Genomic DNA, 27,734 nt, shown 5'->3' with positions numbered 1-27,734 from the left:
TTACAAGTTTTAAAGGATAAGGTTTTGGAGGACTAACTTGGTGACTAACCAACAAGATTGATGATGTACAAAGTGAGCAAGATGCTATGACTATGTAGTGACCCTGAACTGAGCTGTGTATGGTGACCAGGGGTTTACAGCAAAAAATAAGAAATACTATAGAATTTATGAAAAAGTATATATAAACATAAATTGACAAAAAGCCAGTATTCAAAAGAAGACAAACTGTGCAAATAAAAAAGAATACTGAGAGCATGAGTTGTACAAACCTTGAAAGTGAGTGTGTAAGTTACAGAATCAGTTCAGAGTTGAGGTGATTTAAGTTATCTTCATCAGTTCAGGCACCTTATGGTTGAAGGATAACAATGGTTTCTGAGGAAGGGTTTGGTCTCTTCTGTCCACCTGCAAAACCTTTGCAAACAAGACGGATGAGCTAATTTTTGTGGCACTTATACCCATACCTTACATACACTGTGTAGACCTATATATTATATACACAATAAACTTGAACTTGAAATCACGGTAATTAAGAAAACCTACACCTCAGGGACTGCAGCGGTTCAAGAAGGCAGCTCATCACCACCTTCTCAAGGACAACGAGGAATGGGCAATAAATGTCGACTTAGCTGGCGACGCCCACATCCCGTAAATGAATAAATGAAAAAAAAAGATCCGTTCAATTTACAGCTGATATGCATGTACTGTATTTAAGCTTATATTATGCAATAAACATAGTTAATTATTTACTAATATTTTAAGAGGTAGGCTGGTTAGGTTTGCATATATCTTTCAAGAACCGTGTCAAATGAGGTAGGACTTTGAATACATAGTTGTATCCACTGCAGTTAATTATGCTTGCTACTAATAAAGGATAACTGGTTAGAAGATCCAATTTTGTTGCTTTAAATAGCAATCCGGTGAACTTATAGATACTGTAGATGGGGAAAAACAGACCTTTTGTAAGATATTCTGTAGGACAATTATGATTGATTATTGAAAGAAGCCATTTGCTGAACTATAAGATAGCAGGTTATGATGTAGATATGGATGATTCCAGTTAATTGGGACACATCAAAATTAGTACATTTTGGCCCAATTAAGCAACTGGCCCAATTAGCTGATGTTTCATGGAAATAGTTAAAAAGGTATAAAAAAGACAAACTACAATTTAACTGAGTAGCAAATTATTATGAATTTAAATGAAAAAAGAACGAATTAGAATATTATCAATGCTACTACAGTACTATAAAACTGTGTATTAATTCCTAATAGTTCTTGATGGAAGAATTTGGCTATAAGCTGCCATGTATGCGGTGTCGAGGAAAGGGCAGCACCTCTGCTGAAGGGGCTTGTCATGGCTATTCTGGGACAGCTCACTCACCTTTGGTCCCCACTGGGCACTCAGCTCTCATCTGTTACTCCATGTAGTTTGCATGCAACAGTGTCCACACCCTGGTAAACCACTTTGACAGGCAGGCTAAACCAGGTGAGGGCAGCTAACAGGCCTCATATATTGGTGAAATAGGGTCATGCCTATCCTAGCATGTGAAATTAGCTCCTGTGGACTAGATGGATGAGATCAACAATGAGATCCAGTGGCCAACAAGGTAGTTTTGCAATGGTTCATGAAGAGTGAAGGGCATGACAAGGTACAATGAAGTTATGGTCATCCATTGTAGCCAAGGAAGACCCCAGTTTGTGACAACTACTCATACCACTGGACCCGGACTTCTGAGATCAAGGAAGTGGAACTGTTCCAGTTCAAAGGCTTTTCTTCTTTAAAAATTCTCCCACACAGGTTTCACTGTCATCTTCGGATATGATGAACAACCCACATGCTGCCGTGTTCTTTTGTTTGACCTGTAAATGAATAGAATTAGCACAGACAAATAGCACAGATAATGGGCTTACCATCCTTTCGATGTTTGCAACCTCCAAATCTTCATTTTCATTGTAATATTCAAGATGAGTGGTGATACCTTCAAATTTTTCATCGTTCTTAACTTAATGAAGTAGTGAAATCATTTCATTTTCACTCCCTGCTGTTTCCGGCATCTCCAAGTCTAAATGTTTGAAACTACAGTGAGCAAAATAATTCTATATTTTCTCACTGCTTATTTCTTGCCAACTATCAGTGACAAAAATTATTGCTATTTTAACACAAACACACAGAAATTATGCTATTTAAATCCATTCATTCTAAGTACAATGTAGTGTCTAAAGGCCACACAAGTTTATGTGACTGACAAGTAAATGGCATGGTGATCCAACTAAACAAAGGGAATTCTGGATATTTTCTTGATTAGATTTTGTTCTTTAGGTATTGTATCAAATAAGCAACTGCCCTGATTAACCGATGGACAAATGAATCAGAATCCGTTGTATTTCAGTAGATGCTGTTATTACATGGTCTTGTATTTAGAACTCTCATTGAGCCTGCACCATTGTTTCTGGTCATCAATTCAACCGTGCTCTGAATATTCCGATTTCATTTAGAGAATTGCAAAGGTGCTTTTCTTTTCCCATTGCCTTTCACTCAAAAAGTTACATTAAAGTGGAGTGACTTTGGGGTCAAGCGTAAATACAGTAATCATCTCCTAAGTAATTTTCCCTAAAATCAATTATGCTAAATCACTATTTGTTCTATATTTTAATTCAGAATATCTTAAACAGGGTTATTTGGTTTGAAAATATTCCTGTAGGATATTTAATATTTACTTGATCATAAACAAACTGAAATGATATTTGCAACAGAACGCTGAGGTATTCCCCAATCACGAGAACAGCATTTTTCTGTTCCACAGTCCTTTGCTAGGCTTGATTATGAAATACTTTGCGATGTGGAGACATTATCACTCTATTTCTAAAACACAGAATGTGGTCGCTGCCATAAGCTGGTGTGAAAAGGTGGAGTATGATGACCAACTGAAGAAAACTTCCGTGGGTCTTGGTAATTTTGTTGCTGTACAGCTATTACTGAATTAATTCAACAATGGTCTTTATTTCTTAAACTGAGAGCAATAAAAATAACCTCTTCTGCTTCTCTGACTCCTAGCAAAAGTGTCCTGTTTTAATGTAAAGGAACATCTGAAGACAGAAATGTGCTCTCCCAGCAACATCACAGAAGATGGATTTATAAAGGCATTCCAGTACGTGTTGCACATCCCTACTTTCAGCCTGGGACTGATCATCAATTCAGTGGCACTCTGGATACTCCGCTTCAGGTTGAAGAATTGGACAGAGAGTGTGATCTATATGACAAACCTGATATTTTCTGATATCCTGGTGCTTTTCTCTCTGCCTTTCAAAATGCACGCCTACCAGAAGGGAGAAGCCTGGCACCTCGGTGCACGCTTCTGTCAGTTTGTGGAATCCCTCTACTTTGTCAACATCTATGGGAGCATCCTATTAATCATGCTGATATCTCTGGATCGTTACATTGCTATCAAGCACCCCTTTCTGGCCAGAACCCTCAGATCCCCAAAGAAAGCAATGATTGCCTGCACTGTTCTGTGGCTCGGTGTCTGGTCTGCAAGTATTCCGAATTATTTGCAAACAGAAAATAGTCAACACTGCTTTAAGGATTTTGCAAAGTTTTGGTACCCTGGCATAATGCCTCTGAGTATGGTCATTGTATTTTTAGTTGCTGCATCTGTTGTGATTTTCTGCAGTGCTCAAATTATAAGAACACTGCAAAGAGTAGATGAAGAGCGGGATGACATCGACACCAAGACATCAAGGAAAGTAATCTCTTCCAATTTGGTCACCTTCCTTCTCTGCTTTACTCCGTATCATCTAGCTCTTTTCCTGTACCTTTTGGTAAGAAATTCCTTCATTAAAGAACATCACCTGATGTCACTGAGGGTGTTTCTCCAGATTTGCCAGTGCTTTGCAACAACAAACTGTTGTCTGGATGCAATGTATTTCTATTTGATCATTAAGAAGTTCTGGAAATCAAAAAATGAAGAGCTAAAATGAAATTTTTTCCATCATTTGTGGTTAGCTTTAAGAATTCAATTTATCTTTTACTCAGTTATTTGAAAACTTGTTGATTACCTGCTCGCATTAGTAGTATGAAGGAAAATATGTAGTAAAAGCTTCTTAATTTCTTCAATTCTATTATGAAATATACTCCATCGTACATGTCCGGATGACACCATGTCAATAAGATGGTTTTCAGATGGGGAGGAAATTGGATAATGATATTAGTGAGATCAAATAGCAGTTTCTTCATTTTTATTTCTGCCTGATGTATGTAAACTGGAGAACTGTATATATACAGTATTGTTTGATCTTTTCAAGGAAAGTTACACTGATTGTTAAGTGTAGGCATTCATTACCAATCATCTAAGGAGGTTTAAGAAAGCTCCTGGAATATTTAATATAAACCCCCAAAGTGGTTAGCACATAAACAATTCACTGGCTTAGATTTTGCAATATTGAAATAAATTGAGAATATTGAAGATTTTCAACTTCAAAAGAAAAGGAAATCAAAATGACACATTTTATTTCAAAGAAAATAGTTAGCCTGAAATTAGAGGGGTGCTGGGGATCTACCTGGCATCTGGAGAGGCCTGCCAATATTTGTCCCCTTATTATGTATAAATTATATTTTTTCAATTTGTTCCTGTGTTAGGTGAACATAATTAATTAGGTGCTAATTAAATGCAGCACATGATAAAATGTGCCAGATTGTACATTTGCCTGACAAATGTACCTAACTGCGAGAAATTCAAGCAACTCAAAGGTTCACTATATAGTTTCAAACAGTTCCGTTAACTTTAGTTTCATAACTCTTCCAGTTACACAACTCTGTCATTTACTTCCACAACTTACAAAACCTAAAGCTAGAGGATGGATCACAAGAATATTTACTTTTCTCTGTGTTGTGTCTAAACCATAAACATGACGGAGGAACAGAAATGAAGTAATGAGGAGCAAGAAAGGTAGTGAGAAATAAAAAAAAAATTGTTTGCTTATTGATAGAAAATTATTCTAATTCCTTTTCACAACTACTTTCATAATTTTGGATTAATTCAGATCTCATTTTAAAGTTCCTGCTATTGCCTAAGGCCCCTACCCTCTTTGAAGGTGTTGTCACATTGTGGATGGATCTCTCATGCAATTTCTACAACATTTATTTCGCAATGCAGTGTGAAGTAGGCCTTAGCATCCCCACATCCCCATTTAACCCTAACATAATCACGGGACAGTTTACAATGACCAATTAACTATCTTTGGACTGTGGGAAGAAACCAGAGGACCCAGACAAAACCCAGATATTCCATGGGGGAGGGGGCATACAGAGTCTCGGCACCAGAACTGAACTCTGAATTTTGGAACATCCAGAGGTATAATAGCATCATGCTAACTGTTACGCTGCCAAGGTGCTGGTGACTCTTGGTGTGCAAGAAAGTAGATGATTAATCAGAAGAGGAGAGGTTCTTCTTCTGTAACTTCTATTCTTAATTGAACAATCCAGAAAAGGAGATTGGTAAACTTAGATGTAGATTAGGAGTCATGTAGCTCAAAGTGAATGTTAACTATAGACACAGAAAATATAAACCAGCATTAATTGTCGGCGTGTTGAGAATTATGACAGCATTCTGCCCATGTACTAAGATACAGTGAAAACCTCTTGTTTACATTCCATCCAAATATATTACCACTAGCTCACTCTACACACTGCTCACTCCGAATACTGCCCATCCATTGCATTTTAAATCACTTTGCTGCAATCAGAATTGTCTTTGACCATTTGCCTACACAAATATCTCTCTTTATGGAACGCAAATTAGAAGCATCCTATCTGGATGCCTCACAGTTATGTATGGTGATTGCTCTGCCCAAGACTGCAAGAGATTGCAGAAAGTTGTGATCACAGCTGAGTACATTGTTCAAACCAACCTCCCTCCATTGCTTCTGTCCACACTTCCTGCAGCCTGGAAAAGCAGCCAACATAATCAAGGACACCTCTAACCCAGTCATTCTCTTTTCTTTCCTCCCTTGTCTGGCAGAAGACATCTGAATTGGAATTCGATTTATTATCAATAACATACAGCATGAAATGTATTGTTGGATAGCAACAGTACAATGCAAAGACATAAAATCGCTAATTAAATAATGTAGCAAAGGGGAATAATGAGGTATGTTCATGAGTTCATGGTTCATTTAGAAATCTGATGGCAGAGGGAAAGAAGCTATTCCTGAATCATTGAGTTTGGATATTCAGGCTCCCTGCTGGTAGTAACAAGAAGAGGACATGTCCCGAATGGTGAGAGTCCTTAATGATAGATGCCACCTTCTTGTTGCATTATGTCATGAAGATGTCTTCAATAGTGGGAATGGCTATGCCTGTGATGGAGCTGACTGTGTCTGCAGCCTCTTGTGACCCCTGTGCATTGGCGGTTCCACACCTGGTTGTGATGCAGCCAGTCAGGATGCTCTCCACTGTACATCCTAAGGAATTAGTAAAAGTCTCCTCAGGTTCCTAATGAAATGGAGCCACTGGCTCTAGATGTAAAAGCTTCAAAACACATACCACCAGACTCTAGGACAGCTTTTGTCACACTGTTATCAGGCTCACGTTCAACCCTCTCATATGCCAAAGATGAGTTCTTGATTTCCCAACCTACATCGTCGTGGCCTTTCTATTTTATTTGTTTACTTGTACTGCACTCACTGTAGCTGCTGCACTCTATTTTATATTCTGTATTCTGCTTTTTTTTACCACCTCTGGTCTGAATGGCATGTAAACAAAAGGTTTTCACTATACCTTGGTACATGGCAATAATAAAACCAACAAAAGAAATCTCCCAGCATCAGGTTACTCTCACATTTACATTTCTAGCCTTGACTATCATTCTATTTTACGTCTTATAGTTTGCGGAGCTTTTCTATATTCTGGAAGTCCTTGAGTATCTACTCCGCCAAATCAGACATTGTCTATTTTTCTTCAGCTCACAAGAACCAACAGAGCTGACACAGGTATTTGCTTGCATTACAGGGTCCCCTGAAGTTAGGATTCAGAAAGATCTAAAAGACCTCCTTGAAACTGTCACAGACAGGGGTCATTTTTAAGAAAGATTTTTTTGTCAGTTACTATGTTGTCTCTATTTGATGAATGTCAAATTGTGGATATGCGTTGTCCACAATTTCTCTAATTGTTTGTCTTTGCACTTGCTCTAGTTTTTCACTTTGTTTTGTAGCTGTCTCATTTGGGTCATGGGGATTGTTAAGTTCTTTGTATTTATCACTTTTTTTTAATTTGGCATCATTTAATTAGCACATTATTTTCAACATCTAGAATTTCTATGTGCTCCATGGTATATCTCAAGGGAATATCCCAACCTCTCTCTGTTGGGTCGTTGTGGTTTCCAGTCAGGTGAAACTCAGATCAAGTTCTCCTGTGTATCATCAGTAATTTCTGCTCATCAAAATTCTGTACAGCTTGTCTGATCTGAGCTCCTGTTAGCTTTTCAACTTAGCTTATGTAATAAATCTTTAGTTTTGTTTGAATTGCCGAAGTCTCTGTGATTCCTGCACTTGAGTTCACTTGTGATCCTCACAAAAACGCAGATCTCTGTCAGGATAGCCTCAGCTCCCAAAAGACAAAGATGGCTCAATCTATAATGAATACATGTCTCTCCATTACCCTGTTCCTTATAGTTGGAATACAATGTTGTCAATTTTAGCTTCTGTGGTCCCCAATGAACAGAGGACTTCCTTTCTATGATTGTGACTGCAAGTTTTTTAAAGATCCTGTTCAGTCAGTCAGACAGTGGGTGCCGTCCCGAATCTGGGGTTGGTGGCTATGCACCTCCATCTTCTTCAATCTTGCAACAGCACCAAGTACAGCCTCTCCTCTAGTTTGTTCTCGCTGGCCACCTTGCAACCGCCAGCCGCCGCCCCCACCAAACTCAATCCCAAGGCCGTGTTGGCCTCTAGCCGCGGCCGTTTCTGCAAGCTCGGCCCTTCCTTAGGCAGAGGCCTTGGGCAGGTCCAGGCACACGGTGCAACGCCCAAGTTCATCATGTCTCTTCTAAGTAAGTGCATAGCATACGATTCGTAGATATGTGGTGAGGCTTTAATCTCTTATACGGAAGATGGCCGTTGGCTCGCAAGGAGCTCATCCACCCCTTGTCAGGTCTTGTTAACTCCCCCTTAAAATCATAGGTCAAGTAGTGATGGCTGAGAGACTACTGTTGGTTTTGTTATCTGAAGTTGTAGAGTTCATGATCGGGTTCCATGAGCTGCAATCTACCAAGATGGAAGATAAGGTGTTCTTCCTTTGTAAGAGGCTGAAAAACAAGAAATTCAAGTAAGAACATGACAGGGAATGTAAGAGACGTTAACTGGAATGTCAGGGTCACTTCTGCAGACTGAGCAACGCATTCAACCAATCTGCATTCAATTTCTCTGATGTAGACTTTCTCTGATTGGCCTTCATCAATAGTGGAATTGAATTGAGGAGCCGAGAGGTAATGTTGCAGCTAAGTAGGACCCTGGTCAGACCCCACTTGGAGTATTGTGCTCAGTTCTGGTCGCCTCACTACAGGAAGGATGTAGAAACCATAGAAAAGGTGCAGAGCAGATTTACAAGGATGTTGTCTGGATTGGGGTGCATGCCTTATGAAAACGGGTTGAGTGAACTCGGCCTTTTCTCCTTGGAGCAACAGATGATGAGAGGCGATCCAATAGACATGTACAAGATAATGAGAGGCACTGATTGTGTGGATAGTGAGAGGCTATTTCCCAGGGCTGAAATGGCTGCCATGAGAGGGCACAGGTTTAAGGTGCTGGGGAGTAGGTACAGAGGAGATGTCAGGGGTAAGTTTTTTACACAGAGAGTGGTGAGTGCATGGAATGGGCTGCCGACAACAGTGGTGGAGGCAGGTACGATAGGGTCTTTTAAGAGAATTTTGGTTAGGTACATGGAGCTTAGAAAAATAGAGGGCTATGGGTAACCCTAGTAATATCTAAGGTAGGGACATGTTCAGCACAACTTTGAGCGCCGAAAGGCCTGTATTGTGCTGTAGGTTTTCTATGTTTTCTATGTAGTAAAGACCACAGTGCGAGTACTGTAGGAAAGTGGGAAAGGGTTAAGATGAAGAGCCAGGTTCTGTATCACCCATTGTTGCATGGGAGAAGAGTTGTGGTTGGAGGAGCTGGAAGTGTGATTCACAGAGACGCAAAAGGAGCATCATCATCATCATCATCATCATCATCAGGTGCCATGTGCAGATTGAACTTTGACTGCCATGGCCCACACACTCCTGTTTCGGGTCAAGTGGATCAATTCATTGGTATTCATTTCCAGTTCTCTGGCTGCTGCCTCCATCATCATTTGTCTTTGCCTTCCTCTTGCTTTCTTCCCTTCAATCTTTCTCATAATTACCGTGCATTCTAACTCCTCTTTCCTAATCATATGTCCAATGAAGTTACGTTGCCTTTTGATGATCTCATACATTATTTCTCTTTTTGTGTTTGCTCTGTTCATGACATCCTTGTTAGATATTCATTTCGTCCATGATATTCTTTGCATCCTCCTCAAAAACCACATCTCAGCTGCTTAATTCATTTCCTCATGTTTCTAGATATTGTCCAACATTCTGAGCCACATAACATAACTGGATAAACGTAACATTTCAGTACTCTGAGACGGGTTGACATGCCTAGTTTAGTAGTGGTCAGTATATTCCTCATTCTCGTAAAGGTGTTTTTGCCATCCCTATTCTTCTTTTGATGTCCATGAGTGCCACCTGCCATCTGATATCACCCGGCTTCCTAAGCAGCAAAAGATCTGTACTTGTTTTATGTCTTCCCCATTTATTCTCAGCCTGCAGATAGGATTCTCCTTCTTTTTGGATTTCACCATACATTCTTTCTTTTTGCAATTGATAGATAGACCCATTTTTGCACTTTCTTCAACAATTATATCAATTACATTTTGTAGCTCTTCCGCCATACTTGCAATTAACTCAGTGTCATCTGCATATCTGAAATTATTGATGTTTTCACCGCCAACTTTGATTCCCAAGATGTCTCTTATTTTTTGTAATATTATTTCACTGTACCCATCAAATAAATCAGGGGAGAAAACACACCCTTGTCTAACGCCTCTCTTGATTTTTGTAAACTGACTCACTACTCCATCTATTCTTACAGCGGCAGTTTGTTCCCAGTACAGATTTCTGATTAGATGGAGGTCTTTTGAATCTAGATCTGGAGTTTTCTGTGCTTCATTTTATCAAATGCTTTTGTGTAGTCGATAAAACAAACAAACAAATCTTTTTGCACTTGAATAGTTCATTCTGATAGTATCCTGAACATCAATATTGCATTTCTTGTACCTTTGTCTTTCACAAACCCACATTGTTCTTTGCCTATTTCAGCTTGTATCTTACTTTTAGCTCTTGTAATCAAAATTCTTAGAAGTACCTTGGTGATATGACTCATTAAACTTCTGGTCCTATGTAATTCACATTCTATTGCTCCAGGTTTCTCAGGAAGAGTGATAAATACTGATTTTTTTCATCTCTTCTGGTATTATTCCAGTCTCATAAATGTCATTGATTAAATCAGTAAGTTTTTCAACTCTATAATCTTCAAGGGCAATAATTTGTTCTATTACTAATTCATCAGGACCTGCTGCCTTTCCTTTCTTCATCATATTTATTGCATTATGAACTTCAGATTTTAAAATACTTGGACCTTCAATGTTTTTCTTAATTTCTGGTTTTTGCCTTGATCGTCTTCAAACAATTCCTGAATATACTCAGTCCATCTGTTCATAATCTCATCTTTTTCCATGATAATGGTACCGTCCTTTGCTTTTAAACATCCACCTGAAGAACAGAGGAACTTTCTACCAGTGATGTTCTTGATTTCTTGATTACCCTTTTTGGATCAGTAATAGGGATTCTTTCTATTTGTTCACATTCCTGGTTTAACCATTCTTCTTTGGCTTTTTGACATAAGCTTTTAACTTTTTAATCTAAGGACTAATATTCTATAGAATTTGCCTTCTTCCGTCTCCTTTCTTCCATTAGATTTTTTACTTCATCTGTCATCCATTTATTCTTTGTGCTTTTTTTATTTTATAGGAATCACTGACTTTGCTGGTTCTACCAAGGCATCCTTCAGAGAGTTAAATTTAATTTCTACATGATTGCTATCATCTTCAACAGATTCTATTTCTAGACTTTGAAATCTATTCCTTACTTCAATTGTAAATTTTTGTCTTAAGTTTTCTTCTTTAATTAATTGCAAGTAGTCAAGAGATTGTTCAGGTTTTTGATTCTTTAGTTCTTTAAGTTTTACTTTTACACAGCATACTACTGGGTTATGGTCACTATTACAGTCTGCACCTGGATATGTTTTGCATTGAGTCACTGAGTTTCTAAATCTTTGGTTTATAGTAATAAAGTCAATTTGGTTTCTGGTGCTCTCACCTGGACTTTTCTAGGTCCACAAGCTTCTTGGATGGTTTTTAAAGTAGGTATTCATAATGACCTGATTATTCACCTTGCACCATTCTACCCATTTCTCACCTCGTTCATTTCTTTCCCCTAGTCCAAATTTTCCAATGGTATTTCCATCAGCATCTTGTCCTACTTTAGCATTTAGATCTCCCATGACAATAACAGTATCTTGAGATTTGCATCCATTCTTTGCTTGTTCAAGCTCTTCATAGAATTTATCTATATCTTCATTTGTTCCATCTGTTGTTGGTGCATATACCTGTATGATTGCTAAATCAAATGGTTGTCCTCTGAATCTAACAAAGAGCACTCTTTCCAATATTGCCCAATGTCCTAAAACACTTTTTGCCATGTTTTCATCCATAAGAATTCCTATTCCATTAGTATGGGATGTTCCACAAGAATAAACTAGTGTCTTATTTTTAATCTGACATGCTCCAGCACCTATCCAACGAACTTCACTCATTCCCATGATGTTAATCTTTAGTCTTTCCATTTCATTTATCACATTGTCCAGTTTTCCTGCCTGATATAGGGTTCTTACATTCCAAGAGGCAATAATTTTCTTTTGTGTTACATGAATTTTATGAGCAGTAGCTTGATGACGGTCTGGGATTCCCTGCTGCCCAGAATCAACCCTACCAAGTAAAGCATCTTCAAAGTTGTCTTGAAGATCCTCTTGACGCCGTTGTTATGTGATACAATAGCAATGGTGCTTTGCTATTGCCTACCATTGGGTGAACTAAAGAAATCGCCATTTCTCTTTCCAAATGCTCATCCGCCTGTACTATAGCATTGACATTTGAGGTCCTAGCTCATCCGCCTTCTCCGTCATAAGTTCAGTTACTGAACCTGCTGGATCTGCCGCCGGCCTTCGCTCGTACCCTGAGCAGGAACCCTTGCAGGTGCTACCGTTCCGGGTCAGAGTGGTCCTGGGTGCAATGAATGACTAAGGGGTAACTCCACTTTCCCCAAAGCTCTGAAATCAGAGCCTCATCACTGGCTGCAGTTTAGAGTCATACCCAGGACTTACAAAAGGAGCAGTCCCTTTAAAATGCAGGAGAAGATGAGATGGAGAGGATGTCCACAGGTGGAAGCCTGCTGAAATAGAGAAAATTATGGGGAATGGTCTACTGTTGGGAAGGAAGTGAGGGAAACTAAAAACCAATCCTCCTTCTGCCTGAGAAGAGAAGTGGCCAGAGCAGAAGGGTGGGAAATTGGGCTCCCGGTTATAAATCCACTCTCAATTGTGGTAAAGAGGAAGCTGTGGTTAAGGAAAAAGAAAGCCATCTCAAAGGGTCAGATGTGTAAAGTCTTGTCATCTGTGCAGAAATGACATAAGATGGTGGTTGGGGTGTGGTTGTTTCAGGATTCTAGGTGGGAGGAGTTGACAGGCTTTTAGTGTGGGAGTAAGTAAACTTCTAATGAGCTGCACTTACCAGAAACAGAAGAGATTCTGTAGATCCAGAACAACACACAAAATGCTGGAGGAACTCAGCAGGTCAGGCAGCATCTACAAAAGGGGATTTGTTACAGAGCAGACTAAACAGTATTGGTGGATAACTGATCCCCTGAGTTGGAGATGTCAAAAAAAGAGATGGGTACAGCTGGATATGGTTCATGTGATGGTGTTAAGAGAATCAGAATTGGCTGAAAGTGGTAATGGAATTTTTAAGTTCCTTATGAGTGTGGGAAGTAGCATCAGTAAGTCTCAATGTTTCAGGAGAAAAGTTATCTAAACTAAAACAAGAGCTGTTACCACAGAGGCAGGCATAAAAATGAAAATCCAGTGCAACATCTGTCTTCTAACCTGTTCAGTCACCATTCAGAGAATTAAATAGTTCCTCCAGGTGAATCAGCAATACATTTCTACTACTTCCATTCTAGTGTGCTCTATTTGGTGTTCATAATTTGCTTTTCCCTCACATTAGAGAAACCAAATGCAGATCAGATGATTACCTTGCCAAATGTCTGTGTTCAGACCACCTGAGTAACTCAGTTTCCAGTTACCTGTCACTTTAGATCTCATATAAATATCGAAAATACAGTGCAGACTTGGCCCCTTTAATCCACCACAGTTGCACCAACTATTGCCCCAAATTAAACTAATCCCATCTGCCTGCTCATATCTGGTATTGCACTGTCTCCTTCCTGTTCCCTCTCTGACCTATCTATCTGTGCTCTCCTAAATGAAATAACAAAGCCCAACAGGCGCTTCAAAAATGCACTTTGCAGCCTTCTAAACTCTTTGGGGTGGATGGGGCATCAGGGAGGGGTAGCACCTCTGGTGGGGGAATATGTCGCGTCCTTTTCAGGGCGGTTTGTCCACCTTTGGTCCCCACCTGGCACTCAGCTCTCACCTGTGGCTCCCCGTAGCTGTTTGCATGCGACAGCAGCCACACCCCGGGCAACGGCTTTGACAAGCTGGCTAAACCAGGTGAGGGTAGCCAATGGGTCTCAAACCCTCGGTGTGATAGGGAGTTGCCTATCCCAGCATGTGAAGACAGACTCCGGTGGATTGAGCGGACAAGACCAATGGAAGGTCCAACGGTCAAGAAGGCGGTCTCTGCAAGCATTGTGGAATGTATAGAGCAGGACAAGATGTCCTAGTCATCCACTGCGCCTCGTCCCATCTCCAGCCGTCTCGACTCTTGTCTTGCCACTGGATCCAGATAGGAATTGGGAAGAGAGAGTGAGCCTGACGCTGCGCAACTCTCCCTCACTTAAATCCAAATCAAGCGCTAGTCTCGACACCATCAAGCCAGCTGGTGGCACAGTGAAGGTTCTGAATTCGAATCTAGTCGAGCTGCTTCCGGGCATGCTTTCCATCTGTGCCGGGTTGAGTGTCAAGCTAGCAACTCGACCTCATAAAAAGTACAAATGGTGTCGAGGTCTTCATCAATGACGATGGATGAACCTTAAACTCTACTGAACTATAAACCTCTGAATTTTCTTTCTCTGTGTCCAGAACTGTTGTGCAGCAGATCATTCATTTGTAATGTTAATTCAGATGGTCTCATCAGTACTTTGCTCCCATGCAGTCATGGCCTCTCCATATCAGTGCTATTCTCATTGTCCTTCCCATCCCTCTCCTGCCTTTTCTGCAATTTAATTTCACCTCTTTCCTAACTTGCACACCGAAAATACTGGAAGAGCTGTACTGCTCAAGATTTTATGTCACCTGCAGAATCTTGTTTCCTGCTTCCTTACTTTCTCTTTCTGACCATGGGTTTTCAATCTAATCTTCTCTTTTGACAGATATTGCTGGACCTGCTGAATTATTCCAGAAATTTCTTTATTAATTGAAGAAACAGCTATGCAAGTTCCCTTAGTTACATTTTTACTTTGGAGAAATGTTCAAATAATCCATTTTTTCTGTCATTGCCCAACCCTTTACGAAAGAAGATTCCAGCTCACATGAACTTTGAGTTGAGGTATTTCACTTTCCACAGTCTACCATATATTGCAACATTAACTCATATGCAGTCTATCTCGTTTCCTTCGTTAATATCCCTTAAGTTTTCTGACTCTTATAAGAGATAATAAATACATTTGTTTTACCCTGTAGTTGGAAGATATTACAATTCTTCCTAAACGTCTTATGTACTTTTAAAATTATTTTCTCTACTTCTTTGATTTTTGCTTAGCAGCCATTGCTCCTCATTCCTCACACTTGCCTACAATCATTATAAGATACTACTTTTGACATCTTTTTTTATCCACAGATGTACTGGTTTTCCAATTATTTATTTTTTATATTGCTGAATGTTAATCTGATATTCAAATGTATCTTGCTCAAGATGTTTCTCATTCCTACATAACTTAATTATTTCAGAGGTGTAGGTTATGACTAAGCTCTGCCTCTCTTGTGCCAAGTGCAAAATTGTTCTTTTCTGCTTATTGGCTCCAGAACTTCCTTGCTGTTCATCAAATTACAAGAAGTGCCATACGTCTCTAATACCCACCTGGCATCATATCCTGAGTTTACAATGGTACCACCTAACCCTTTTGCTGTTTTACTGGTGTGAAAACTTTGAGTAAGCTGAAGCAGCAGTCTGTGAGTCACAGCCCACCACAGACTCAAAGTTCATTCCCATGATATAAGAAAGGTCACATGAATTACCACTAAGATTAAAATGTCACACGTTTGCAAATCTAAATCAAGTATCAGCATGGGATGTACTTTTAAGGTCTAAAGTTCGCATTTTCCAGAAGGAACACTGGAACAAAGTACAAACTCCTATTAGTAGGCAATTACTTTGTCAAAGTCTTTTGCACCTGAACCAAAATATAGATCGGCATGCGGCACTGGCAGGACGGTGTCATGGTGGTTGGTCCTGCTGCTGGATCCTGACCTCTGGTTCTCTCCGTGTGGAGTTTGCATGTTCACCCATGTCCACGTGTAAATCCCCATATGTCCTGGTTTCTTTCCACATCTTTAGGAGCCTGAGGCACAAAGAAAGTTTGCATAGACTAGGACTTTATTCGCTGCGAGGTAGGAGGTTGAGTAGTGACCTGACAGATACAGTATATGAGATCATGAGGGGCATAGGGTGAAGGCACATAATCTTTTATCCCCAGGGAGATGAGGCTGAAAACAACTGAGCATAGGTTTAAGATGAAAGGCAAGAGATTTAATAGGGACATCAGGGCAGCTTCTTCACCTATGTGGAATGAGCTTCCAGAAATAGTAGCTGAAACAGATATACCCCTTTGGATACTGGGGAGGGGGATGACCTATCTGGGCAAGGCAGCAGCAAAGAGGCCAATAGCATTGTGTTTGGCTCTGAGCTTCAGAGGGTAGGATGAACTCAGGTGGAGAAATAGTCACAGGGGACAGGATAGTTAGGGGGACAGATAGGAGATTCTGCAGCAGCAAAAGGGACACCAGGATAGTGTGTTGCCTCTTGGGTGCTAGGGTCCAGTATGTCTCTGAGCGGTTGCAGAATATTCTTGAAGTGGAGGGTGAGCAGCCAGAGGTTGTGGAACATGTTGATACATGTTGAGAGAGTACAGAGAAGATTTACTAGAATATTACCTGGGTTTCATCTCCTATGTTACAGAGAAAGGTTGAACAAGTTGGGTCTTTATTCTTTGGAGCGTAGAAGGTTGAGGGGGGACTTGATATAGATATTTAAAATTATGAGGGGGATAGAGTTGACGTGGATAGGCTTTTTCCATTGAGAGTGGGGGAGATTCAAACAAGAGGACATGGGTTGAGAGTTAGGAGGCAAAAGTTTAGGGGTAACATGAGGGGGAACTTCTTTACTCAGAGAGTGGTAGCTGTGTGGAACGAGCTTCCAGCAGAAGTGGTTGAGGCAGGTTCGATGTTGTCGTTTAAAGTTAAATTGGATAGCTATATGGACAGGAAAGGAACGGAGTGCAGTCCGGTGGGACTAAGTGAGAGTAAGAGTTTGGCACTGACTAGAAGGGCCGAGATGGCCTTTTTCCGTGCTGTAATTGTTATATGGTTATGTGGTTATATGATACCAGTGACATAGGCAGGAGAGGGGCAGAGGCCCTGCGCAGTAAGTTTAGGGAGTCAGGAAGGTGATCGAAGAGCAGGACCTCCATGGTGGTAATCTCCGGATTACTCCTGATGCCACAAGCTGGGGAAGGTCAGAACAGGGAGATAGCACAGATGAATGAGCGGCTGAGGAGATGGTGCAGGGGGCAGGGTTTCAAGTTCTTGGATCATTGGAACCTTTTCTGGGGAAGGGGTGACCTGTACAAGTGAATGGGTTGCCTCTGAAATTGAGGTGAACCAATATCCTGTGGGGGGGGAGGTTTGTAATGCTATTGGGGAGGATTTAAACTAGATTTGCAGGGGGGCGGGAACCAAAGTAAAGAGGCAAAGGATGGGGTGGTTGGTGCACAGGTACTTACAGCTTGTAGGGAGTTTGTGAGAAAGGATAGGCAGATGATACAGCAAAGAAGCATTCAGCCAGATGGTTTGAGATGTGTCTATTTTAATGCAAGAAGTATCATGAGCAAGGCAGATGAACTTAGAATGTGGATCAATAGATGGGACTATGGTGTTGTGGCCATTACAGAGTCTTGGATGACTCAGGGGCAGGAATGACTGCTGAGTGTGTCGGGCTTTAGACGCTTCAAAAAAGGACAGGGAGGGAGGCAAAAGAGGTAACATAGAAACATAGGAAATAGGTGCAGGAGTAGGCCATTCGGCCCTTCGAGCCTGCACCGCCATTCAGTATGATCATGGCTGATCATCCAACTCAGAACCCTGTACCAGCCTTCCCTCCATACCCCTGATCCCTTTAGCCACAAGGGCCATATCTAACTCCCTCTTAAATATAGCCAATGAACTGGCCTCAACTGTTTCCTGTGGCAGAGAATTCCACAGATTCACCACTCTCTGTGTGAAGAAGTTTTTCGTCATCTCAGTCCGAAAAGGATTCCCCTTTGTCCTCAAACTGTGACCCCTCATTCTGGACTTCCCCAACATCGGGAACAATCTTCCTGCATCTAGCCTGTCCAATCCCTTTAGGATTTTATACGTTTCAATAAGATCTTCCCTCAATCTTCTAAATTCCAACGAGTATAAGCCTAGTTCATACAGTCTTTCTTCATATGAAAGTCCTGCCATCCCAGGAATCAATCTAGTGAACCTTCTTTGTACTCCCTCTATGGCAAGGATGTCTTTCCTTAGATTAGGGGACCAAAACTGCACACAATACTCCAGGTGTGGTCTCACCAAGGCCTTGTACAACTGTACAACTGCAGTAGTACCTCCCTGCTCCTGTGGAGGAGTGACACTGCTAATCAGGAATAGTGTCACATCTGCCGAAAAGGAGGGAGTCATGGAAGGATTGTCTACTGAGTCATTGTGGGTGGAAGTCAGAAACAGGATGGGGGCAATAACTCTACTGGGTGCTGTTTGGAGACACCCCCCACCAGCAATAGTAACAGAGACATTGAGGAGCAGATAAGAAGGCAGATTCTGGAACGGTGCAACAATAATAGGGCGGTTGTGATGGGTAATTTTAACTTTCCTCATATTGACTGGCATTTCCTTAGAGCCGGGGGTTTAGATGGGGTGGGGTTTGTTAGGTGTGTTCAGGAAGGTTTCCTGACACAATATGTAGATAAGCCAACTACAGGAGAGGCTGTACTTGATTTGGTATTGGGAAATGAACCTGGTCAGGTGTCAGATCTTTCAGTGGGAGAGCATTTTGGAGGTAGTGATTGCAACTTGATCTCCTTTACCATAGTGCTGGAGAGGGATAGGAGCAGAAAAATTCAGAAAACATTTAATTGGGGTGGGGGGAAATATGATGCTATTAGACAGGAACTAGGGAACATAAATTGGGAGCAGATGTTCTTAGGAAAATGCACAGCAGAGATATGGCAAATGTTCAGGGAACATTTGCATGGTGTTCTGCATAGGTATGTTCCATTGAGGCAGGGAAAGGATGGTAGGGGAAAAGAACTATGGTGTACAAAAATCTAGTTAAGAAGAAAAGAAAAACTTACTAAAGGTTCAAGAAAATATGTATGTTAGAGCTCTAGAAAATTACCAGTTTTCCTGGAAGGAGCTCAGGAATAAAATTAGGAGAGCTAGAGGGGGCCATAAAAAGGTCTTGGCAAGCAGGATTAAGGAAAACCCCAAGGCATTAGTAGGTGAAAAGCAAGAGGATGAGCTGTGTGAGAATAAGACCAATCAGATGTGAAAGTGGAAACATGTGCATGGAGCTTGAGAAGGTAGTGGAGGTACTTAATGAATAACTTGCTTCAGTATTCTCCAGTGAAATAGACCTTTGCAATTGTGGGGATGAGCTACAGCAGACTGAAGCACTTGAGCGTACAGATATTAAGACAGAGGAGGTGGTGGAGCTGTTGAAAGGTATTAAGTTAGGTAAGTCATGGAGACCAGACAAGATATACTCCAGGCTACTGTGGGAAGTGAGGGAGCCTCCGACAATAACATTCGCATCATCAATAGGGACAGGAGAAGTATCAGAGGATTGGAAGGTTACAAATGTTGTTCCCTTATTCAAGAAAGGGAGTAGAGATAAGCCAGGAAATTATAGACCAGTGAGTCTTAATTCAATGGTGGGCAAGTTGTTGGAGAAGATTCTGAGAGTCAGAACTAATGAGCATTTGGAGAAACATGATTTGATTTGGAATGGTCAGCATAGTTTTGTCAAGGACAGGTCACATCTTACAAACCTGAGTGAATTCTTTGAGGATGCAAGAAAACACATTGATGAAAGTAGAGCAGTGAATGTAGTGTATATGAATTTCAGTAAGGCATTTGATAAGGTGCCCCATGTGAGGCTCATTCAGAAAGTAATGAGGTATGGAATCCAAGGAGACCTTGCTTTGTGGATCTAGAACTGATTTGCCCACAGAATGCAAAGGGGGTTGTAGATGGTTCATATTTTGCATGGAGGTCAGTGACCAGTGATGTTCTGCAGGAATCTGTTCTGGGACCCATCCTCTTTGTGAATTTTATAAATGACCTGGATGAGGAAGTAGAAGGGTGGGTTAGTAAGTTTTCTGATTACACAAAAGTTGGGGGTGTTGTGGATAGTCTGGAAGCTTGTCAGAGATTACAGCAGGACATCAATAGAATGCAGAACTGAGCTGAGAAGTGGCAGATGGAGTTCAACCCAGATAAGCGTGAAGTGTTTCATTTTGGAAGGTCAAATTTGAAGACAGAATATAATATTAATGGTAAGACTCTTGGCAGTGTGGAGGATCAATGAGATCTTGGGGTCCATGTCAAGCTGCTGCGCAGGTTGACAGTGTTGTTAAGAAGGCGTATGGTGTGTTGGCATTCATCAACCATGTGGTTGAGTTCAAGAGCCATGAGATAATGTTATAGCTATATAAGACCTCAGTTAGACTCCACTTGGAGTACTGTGTTCCGTTCTGATCATCCCACTACAGGAAGAATGTGAATACTATACACAGAGTGTAGGGGAGATTTACAAGGATGTTGCCTGGATTGGAGAGCATGCATTATGAGAATAGGTTGAGTGAACTAGGCCTTTTCTTCTTGGAGCAACGGAGGATGAGAGCTGACCTGATAGAGGTGTATAAGATGATGAGAGGCATTGATTGTGTGGATAGTCAGAGGCTTTTTCCCAGGGCTGAAATGGTTTACACAAGGGGGCATAGTTTTAAGGTGCTTGGAAGTAAGTACAAGGGGGATGCCAGAGGTAAGTTTTTCACCCAAAGATTGATAGCTGTCTGGAATGCACTACCTGTGAAGGTGGTAGAGGTGGATGCAATAGGATCTGTTAAGAGACTCTTAGATAGGTATGTGGAGCTTAGAAAAATAGAGGGCTATGAGGTAGAGAATCCTAGACAGCTCCTAGAAGAGCCTGTAATGTGCTGTACATTTTCTATGTTTCCACGTTTCTATGAGACAGACACATAAGTAACATTCTTCATTAGTCAGGGCATGAAGGGATAGGGGGAGAAGGCAGGAGATTGGAGCTGGATCGGCCATGATGAAATAGCAGACAGACTCAATAGGCCAAATGGCCTAATTCCGTTCCTATATCTTGCCTTATGGTCTTATTTTAAAACCATTTTGGTAAATACATGGATGGGAGAGGACAATGAGAGAATTACGGACAGATAAGAGGAGCACCTTGGACAATACAGTCATCATGACCAATAGGGCTGCTCTCATGTTGTACGACTCCGACATTGGGATGGGCTGTCTAGTGAGTAATAGACCACTATAAATTACCTTGTCTAAGTGTGTGCAAACAAAATCAACCAGGAACTGAAGCGCTTGAGGGGGTAAATGTAATTGCGGTTTTAGAGGAATAAAGGGAATGAATGGGATAGATAGGGTTGCTTGCTGGGGCTGACGTGGACTTCTGTCTCTTCCAAATAAGGTGGAGCCTGGTGCTTGTTCAAGCTTTTGACCTCCAACCACACTACATTGACTCATTCTAAAGCTCCTTGACTGGAACTGTCATTGCCATGTTCGTGAATATTTGAAATTCTAAAGAAAGAAAAGTTTCCCTCTTACCCCCGCCACACGCCATTTCAGAGAGAAAAAATTGTGCTGAGATACGGTAGCTTCTCCTAATGTAGCTGGTATGCATGTCACCATGGAAGTGTCAGATAAACACGCAGCGAGAATCAAGACCGTGTGAATGCATGTTGGCGGAAGGAACCCTACGATTACTGCTTCTGATTACATCGAATGTGAAAGTAACAGAAAAGAACAGCGTTTAGGACGACTACTACGACTGATTTTTTTGTCCGGTTACTCACCGAACAACATGTGCAATTCGAGCAACACAACGGAGTTTGAAGTTGTGAGGACATTCCGGTACGTGGTGCATATCCCGACGTTCATCTTGGGACTGGTTGTCAATTCAGCGGCACTCGGGATGATATGCTTCAGGTTAAAGAATTGGACAGAGACTGTGATCTACATGACCAATTTGATATTTTCTGACATCCTGTTGCTTTTCTCTCTGCCTTTCAAAATGTACGCCTACAAGAAAAAAAACACCTGGCATCTCGGTGCACGCTTCTGTCAGTTTGTGGAATCCCTCTACTTTGTCAACACCTACGGGACCATCCTATTAATCATGCTGATATCTGTGGATCGTTACATTGCTATCAAGCACCCCTTTAACGCGAGAACCCTCAGATCTCCAAAGAAAGCAGCTATTGCCTGCACTGTTCTGTGGCTCGGTATCTGGTCTGCAAGTATTCCGAATTACTTGCAAAAGACTTCAGAGGAAGATAAAACTTGTTTCTCGAATTTTTCTACATTTTGGGAAAAACGCGCAATTCCTCTGAGTATGCTCGCTATATTTGTCAGTTCTGCAGCTGTTGTGATTTTCTGCAGTGTTCATATTAGAAGAACATTGCAGAGTGGAGATGAAGTGAGAGATGACCTTGACACTAAGGTGTCCAGGAGAATAATCTCTTCCAATCTGGTTATCTTCCTTGTGTGCTTCACTCCGTGTCATGTAGCCTTGTTTCTGTACTTCTTGGCAAAAAATTGTTACATTGCGGAGGATTACCAGGTACCTTTGCGCGTATTTCTCCAGATCAGTCAGTGTTTGGCGACAACAAACTGTTTCCTGGATGCTATGTATTACATTTTAATGATCAAAGAGTTCTGGAAGTCGAAAAGGAAGAGAACAGAGGAAACACTTTCGACCAATATTAGTTAACCCGAAAAATTCAATCTGTTGTCTTTACCTTGGGTACATAAATATAACTTATTGATTGCCTACTTACATTGGTTACGTGAAAAAATAAATCATAGTGAACGATGCTTAATTTATTTGATCGATTTTGAAGTATATTAACTCTTTGGTATTATGTCAACGGGACAGTGGCTGAAACTCCGGGGGGGATAGTATAATTAATATTAATGATATTAGTCGAAAACCAGCTCGTTAATTTTTATGTTCCTACTTAATGCACATAAACTGGATGAGTGGTCAATGATTTTACAGAAATAATTGAAAATGGTTAGTTATGCATGGGGGTGAACCTCTTTGTTTGTCTTTATGATGTTTTAAATGATTATAAAAATGAACATGTTGCTTTGTTTTAAGTGCAGTCAACGACTACCAATGGTTTAAAAAGGTCTCAGAAAGCTGCTGGTATATTTAATATAAACTCAAAGCGGTTAGCATGCAAACATTTCATGGGCCTCAATTTAGCAATATTGAAACAAATCGAGAGCATTGAAGGTTATCAACTTTAACAAGAACAGGAAATCAAACTGACGCGATATTAGAAATTGCAATTTATTTCAAAAAAGCCTGAAACGTGAAATTAGAGGAATGCTCTTGGATTTTCTTGTCATCTGGAGGGACCTTACCCGACTATTGTATAAATTGTGAACTTGTACCAAATAGTTTCTTGTGAACGTAGATAATGTTAATTTTAAATTGCTTTCATATGTACTATATGTGGCTGGTTGTCTGGTGTGACAAGCTATGATGACATTATGTACTATTCATCGTATACTGCCGAAATACAGTATAAACAAGAGAAAATATGCAGGTGCTGGAAATCTAAGCAACACACACACAAAATGCTGGAGGAACTCAGCAGGCCAGGCAGCATCTATGGAAAAAAAACAGTCGACGTTTCGGGCCAAAAGGCGAATGGTATGCTGGCATTTATAGCGAGAGGATTTGAGTACAGGAGCAGGGAGGTACTACTGCAGTTGTACAAGGCCTTGGTGAGACCACACCTGGAGTACTGTGTGCAGTTTTGGTCCCCTAATCTGAGGAAAGATATCCTTGCCATAGAGGGAGTACAACGAAGGTTCACCAGATTGATTCCTGGGATGGCAGGACTTTCATATGAAGAAAGACTGGATGAACTGGGCTTGTACTCGTTGGAATTTAGAAGATTGAGGGGGGGGATCTGATTGAAACGTATAAGATCCTAAAGGGATTGGACAGGCTAGATGCAGGAAGATTGTTCCCGATGTTGGGGAAGTCCAGAACGAGGGGCCACAGTTTGAGGATAGAGGGGAAGCCTTTTAGGACCGAGATTAGGAAAAAGTTCTTCACACAAAGAGTGGTGAATCTGTGGAATTCTCTGCCACAGGAAACAGTTGAGGCCAGTTCATTGGCTATATTTAAGAAGGAGTTAGATATGGCCCTTGTGGCTACGGGGGTCAGGGGGTATGGAGGGAAGGCTGGGGCGGTGTTCTGAGTTGGATGATCAGCCATGATCATAATAAATGGCGGTGCAGGCTCGAAGGGCCGAATGGCCTACTCCTGCACCTATTTTCTATGAAACCCTTCGGCAGGACTGGAGAAACAAAGCTGAGGAGTAGATTTGTAAGGTGGGGAGGTGGGTGGAGGGAGAGAGAAACTCCAGGCGATAGGTGAAACTTGGGATGGGGGGGGAATGAAGCAAAGAGCTAGGAAGTTGATTGGTGAAAGAGACAGAAAGCCATGGAAGAAAGAAAAAGCGGGGAGTGGGGGGATCACTGGGGGAGTTGATGGGTGAGCAAGGAGAGATGGCCAAGGGGATGGGAAATGGTGAAGGGGGGAAGCATTACTGGAAGTTTGAGAAATCGATGTTCATGCCTTGAAATTGGAGGCTACCCAAACGTGATATAAGGTGTTGTTGCTCCAACCTAAGTGTGGCCTTATCCCGACAGTGAAGGAGGTCATGGATGAACATCACGGAATAGGACTGGGAAGTGGAATTAATATAGATGGCCACTGGGAGATCCCGCTTGTTCTGGTGGATTTAGCGTAGATGCTCGGCGAAGCGGTCTCCCGATCTACTTCGGGTCTCACCGATATACAAGTGGCCACACTGAGAGCACCGAACACAGTATATGAACCCAATAGACTCAAAGGTGAAGTGTCGCCTCACCTGGAAGGACTGTTTGGGGTCCTGAATGGCGGTAAGGGAGGAGGTATAGGGATGCAGTCTATCTGTCTTTACTGAAGCCGGTCCTGACGGGCTTTTTCCCAGTGCCGGAATGGCTAACACGAGGAGGCGCAGTTTTAAGGTGCTTGGAAGTAGGTACAAGGGGGATGTCAGAGGTAAGTTTTTCACACAGAGAGTGGTGGGTGCATGGAGTGCACTGCCAGCAAAGGTGGTAGAAATGGATACAATAGGGTCTTTTAAGAGACTCTTAGATAGGTTCATGGAGCTTTGAAAAATAGAGGGCTATGCAGTAGGGAAATTCTAGGCAGTTTCTAGAGGAGGACACATAGCCGGCACAGCACTGTGGGCCTGTAATGTGCTGTAGATTTATATGTTTCTATGTTTCCAGCAGTTCATGAAGTTGATTGCCGAATGTCTGTCATCCGACAGGTCCTTCCTCCCCTGCGAAACGGTACTGTACGTTTGCGTTCCTATCTGATCCTTGTGTGGACTGATTATAAACTCCTCGTCTCGCTGTAACTCTGAAACACTGGCTATTACCCCTCAATGACCTGCTTCATCTTCCTAAGCAATCAGTAGATCATCCACATATTGCAAACTGGTTGACCAGTAGATCGAGTTTTTCCAAAGTCTGCGCCATGACCTTATGGGAAATGGCTGGGTTATTATGGAATCCCTAGAGAAGTCCGGTCCACGTACAGTATACTGCTGCTCACCCAGAGTGAAGGTAAATCTGTCCTGGGACTCAAGTGCCCCCAAATCCATTAGCAATATCCAGGACTGAAATAAAACTTTATGTTTTGGAGACAGGCCATTCTGGATTGTTGCAATGCTCGCCACAATGGGATGGAGTCTCGGCATGATTTTATTAAGGGTGGTATAATATATTGTTAACCGATATGATCCATTGGGATTCTTTACTGGCCATATAGGCGAGTTAATAGTTTACGCAGTCACTCTGAGTATTCCCTGGTGTACTAGAGTAAGGGAATTTATTCTGAACAGTCGTCAGTGCGACTATACTGGCCATGTTGTGTTCGCTGTTGGTTGTATGTGTTCGCTGCTCCATATTATTTCTCCCTTTCCTGAACCTTTAACGGCCCCTACTTCCCTTAGGATATGACCCTCATTATTTGGACATACCCAGAAATACACTGGAAGCTGCACCTCATCGATTTCGAGTATCTGCGACTCGTTTCCTTCTGTTTTCACCGTTTTCCCTCCTACACCCATAATATAAATATCTTGTCTGGTTGTTGGCAAGGGTAGGTCAATTGTCGATAGCAATGGCCCTGTGTCCACTGATATACTATACCGCATTGTTGGCCCCCTAACAATTCTGTTGTTTACATCCGTGGGTCTCCACGGGGGGGGGTGGCGCCGTCACATCTTTTTCTGCCTCAGAAGCCGTCTGCACCTTCTCGAAGATCTGATCGACAGTCAAACTGGCGTTGATGAAGTGAGAGATTGCGTGTCTGCTGTGACATCCACCTGTTTTTCTTTCCTCTTTTTTTTGCCACCAACCCTATCCCTATAGGCCACAGCTGTAGTATATCAACTCCTTTACCTTCCCACGTCTATTCCAGCAGTTCCTTACCATGTGCACCAACCCCTCCCCCTCTCCTCGCCCCCTCCCCCTTCCCCCCTCCCCCTCCTTGGTGTCATTCAGCACAACATTGTGGAAGAAGAACCTGTCATGAGTGTACTGTTCAATGTTCTTACGATAGTTCTGTTTTCATATGGTAAATGTATGCAAATGAAGTAAAATCAGAGACACATTTCCTAAACGTTGGCACAAATATTAAGAAATTGTGTTAGTGCAGAATTGGCAATGCAGCATGTAATTAAAGACTACTTTTGTGGCACAAAATGTGATCTTTATAATGCAGACAGAAGTGTTTCAAGCTCCAGTTGTTGCCAGTGAGTGTATGAGAAGGGAAAACCTTTAATCCTATGTCAAATGAAGAAAGCTTTGGAAATAGAAGGCAAATGTAATTCCAGAAGTTATTTACATGTTAATATTTCTGTTAAATTGTAAATTCACTGCTATCCAGCTGTGCCCTTAGCAGTAAATAAAGTTGAGCATGAAATTGAGTTCTTTGCCTTCATTTCAACACTATGGTGTCTTATTAGCTGGGATTTCTTTGCACAGTACACATCCATTCTGAAGGATGGTAACTTATGTGTGGTTTACTCACTGGTAGCATGAAAGTAGAAAAAGAAGTTGCCCTCCTACCTGCCCCATACAGCATTAGAAATAGCTTTAGCTCCTACACATGTTAAGATCACGTCGGGGCTGTGAAACGTGTAGCCATCTTGAATGTGGCTCACCTGTGTGGTGTTAGATAAACACGCAGAATAAATCAATAAAAATGTTGGTGTAGCCTTGGGAAAACAAGACCCATCGGACATTACTACTTATAATACAACTGGATATGAAAGTAATGAGAAAAACAATACTTAAGTCAGGTAATATGACTGATTCTGTCTATCTGGCTGCACCCCTAACAACATGTGCACTTTGAACAACAAAACAGAACTTGAGTTTGTGAAAACTTTCCAGTACATGGTGCACATCACTACATTCACGCTGTGATGGTCATCATTTCATCAGCGCTCTGGATAAAATGCTTCAAATGAAAGAATCAGATGGAGTCTGTGATCTACATGACAATCATAACGTTTTCCGATGTGCTTCTGCCTCTCTCTCTGTCTTTCAAAATGCACAAGGGAGTTCATGCTTCCATCATTTTGTGCAGTCCCTTTTGCACTGTCAACATCTACGTGACCACCCTGTTAGTCATGCTGATCTCTTTAGGTCGGTACATTGCTATCAAGCGCCCCTTTCTGGTGGAACACCTAGGATCTCTAAAG

At 41.5% G+C, this 27,734-nt stretch overlaps 2 protein-coding genes across 2 annotated transcripts; both read left to right on the top strand.

The window, feature by feature from the left end:
- Positions 1-2,876: 2,876 nt before the first annotated feature.
- Positions 2,877-7,528, top strand: LOC140196393 (G-protein coupled receptor 55-like). The gene is made up of 2 exons (XM_072255517.1): positions 2,877-2,950; positions 3,056-7,528. The coding sequence occupies exon 2, from the start codon at positions 3,100-3,102 to the stop codon at positions 3,976-3,978; it is 879 nt and encodes a 292-aa protein (XP_072111618.1). The 5' UTR covers positions 2,877-2,950; positions 3,056-3,099; the 3' UTR covers positions 3,979-7,528.
- Positions 7,529-21,407: 13,879 nt separating this feature from the next.
- Positions 21,408-24,292, top strand: LOC140196392 (G-protein coupled receptor 55-like). Its single transcript, XM_072255516.1, has one exon. The coding sequence runs from the start codon at positions 21,623-21,625 to the stop codon at positions 22,658-22,660; it is 1,038 nt and encodes a 345-aa protein (XP_072111617.1). The 5' UTR covers positions 21,408-21,622; the 3' UTR covers positions 22,661-24,292.
- The last annotated feature ends 3,442 nt before the right edge of the window (positions 24,293-27,734 follow it).

The sequence above is a fragment of the Mobula birostris genome, chromosome 4 (assembly GCF_030028105.1).
Source record: "Mobula birostris isolate sMobBir1 chromosome 4, sMobBir1.hap1, whole genome shotgun sequence".
In the NCBI taxonomy this organism is placed as follows: Eukaryota; Metazoa; Chordata; class Chondrichthyes; order Myliobatiformes; family Myliobatidae; genus Mobula; species Mobula birostris.
This window is presented reverse-complemented; position numbering and strand designations above follow the sequence as displayed.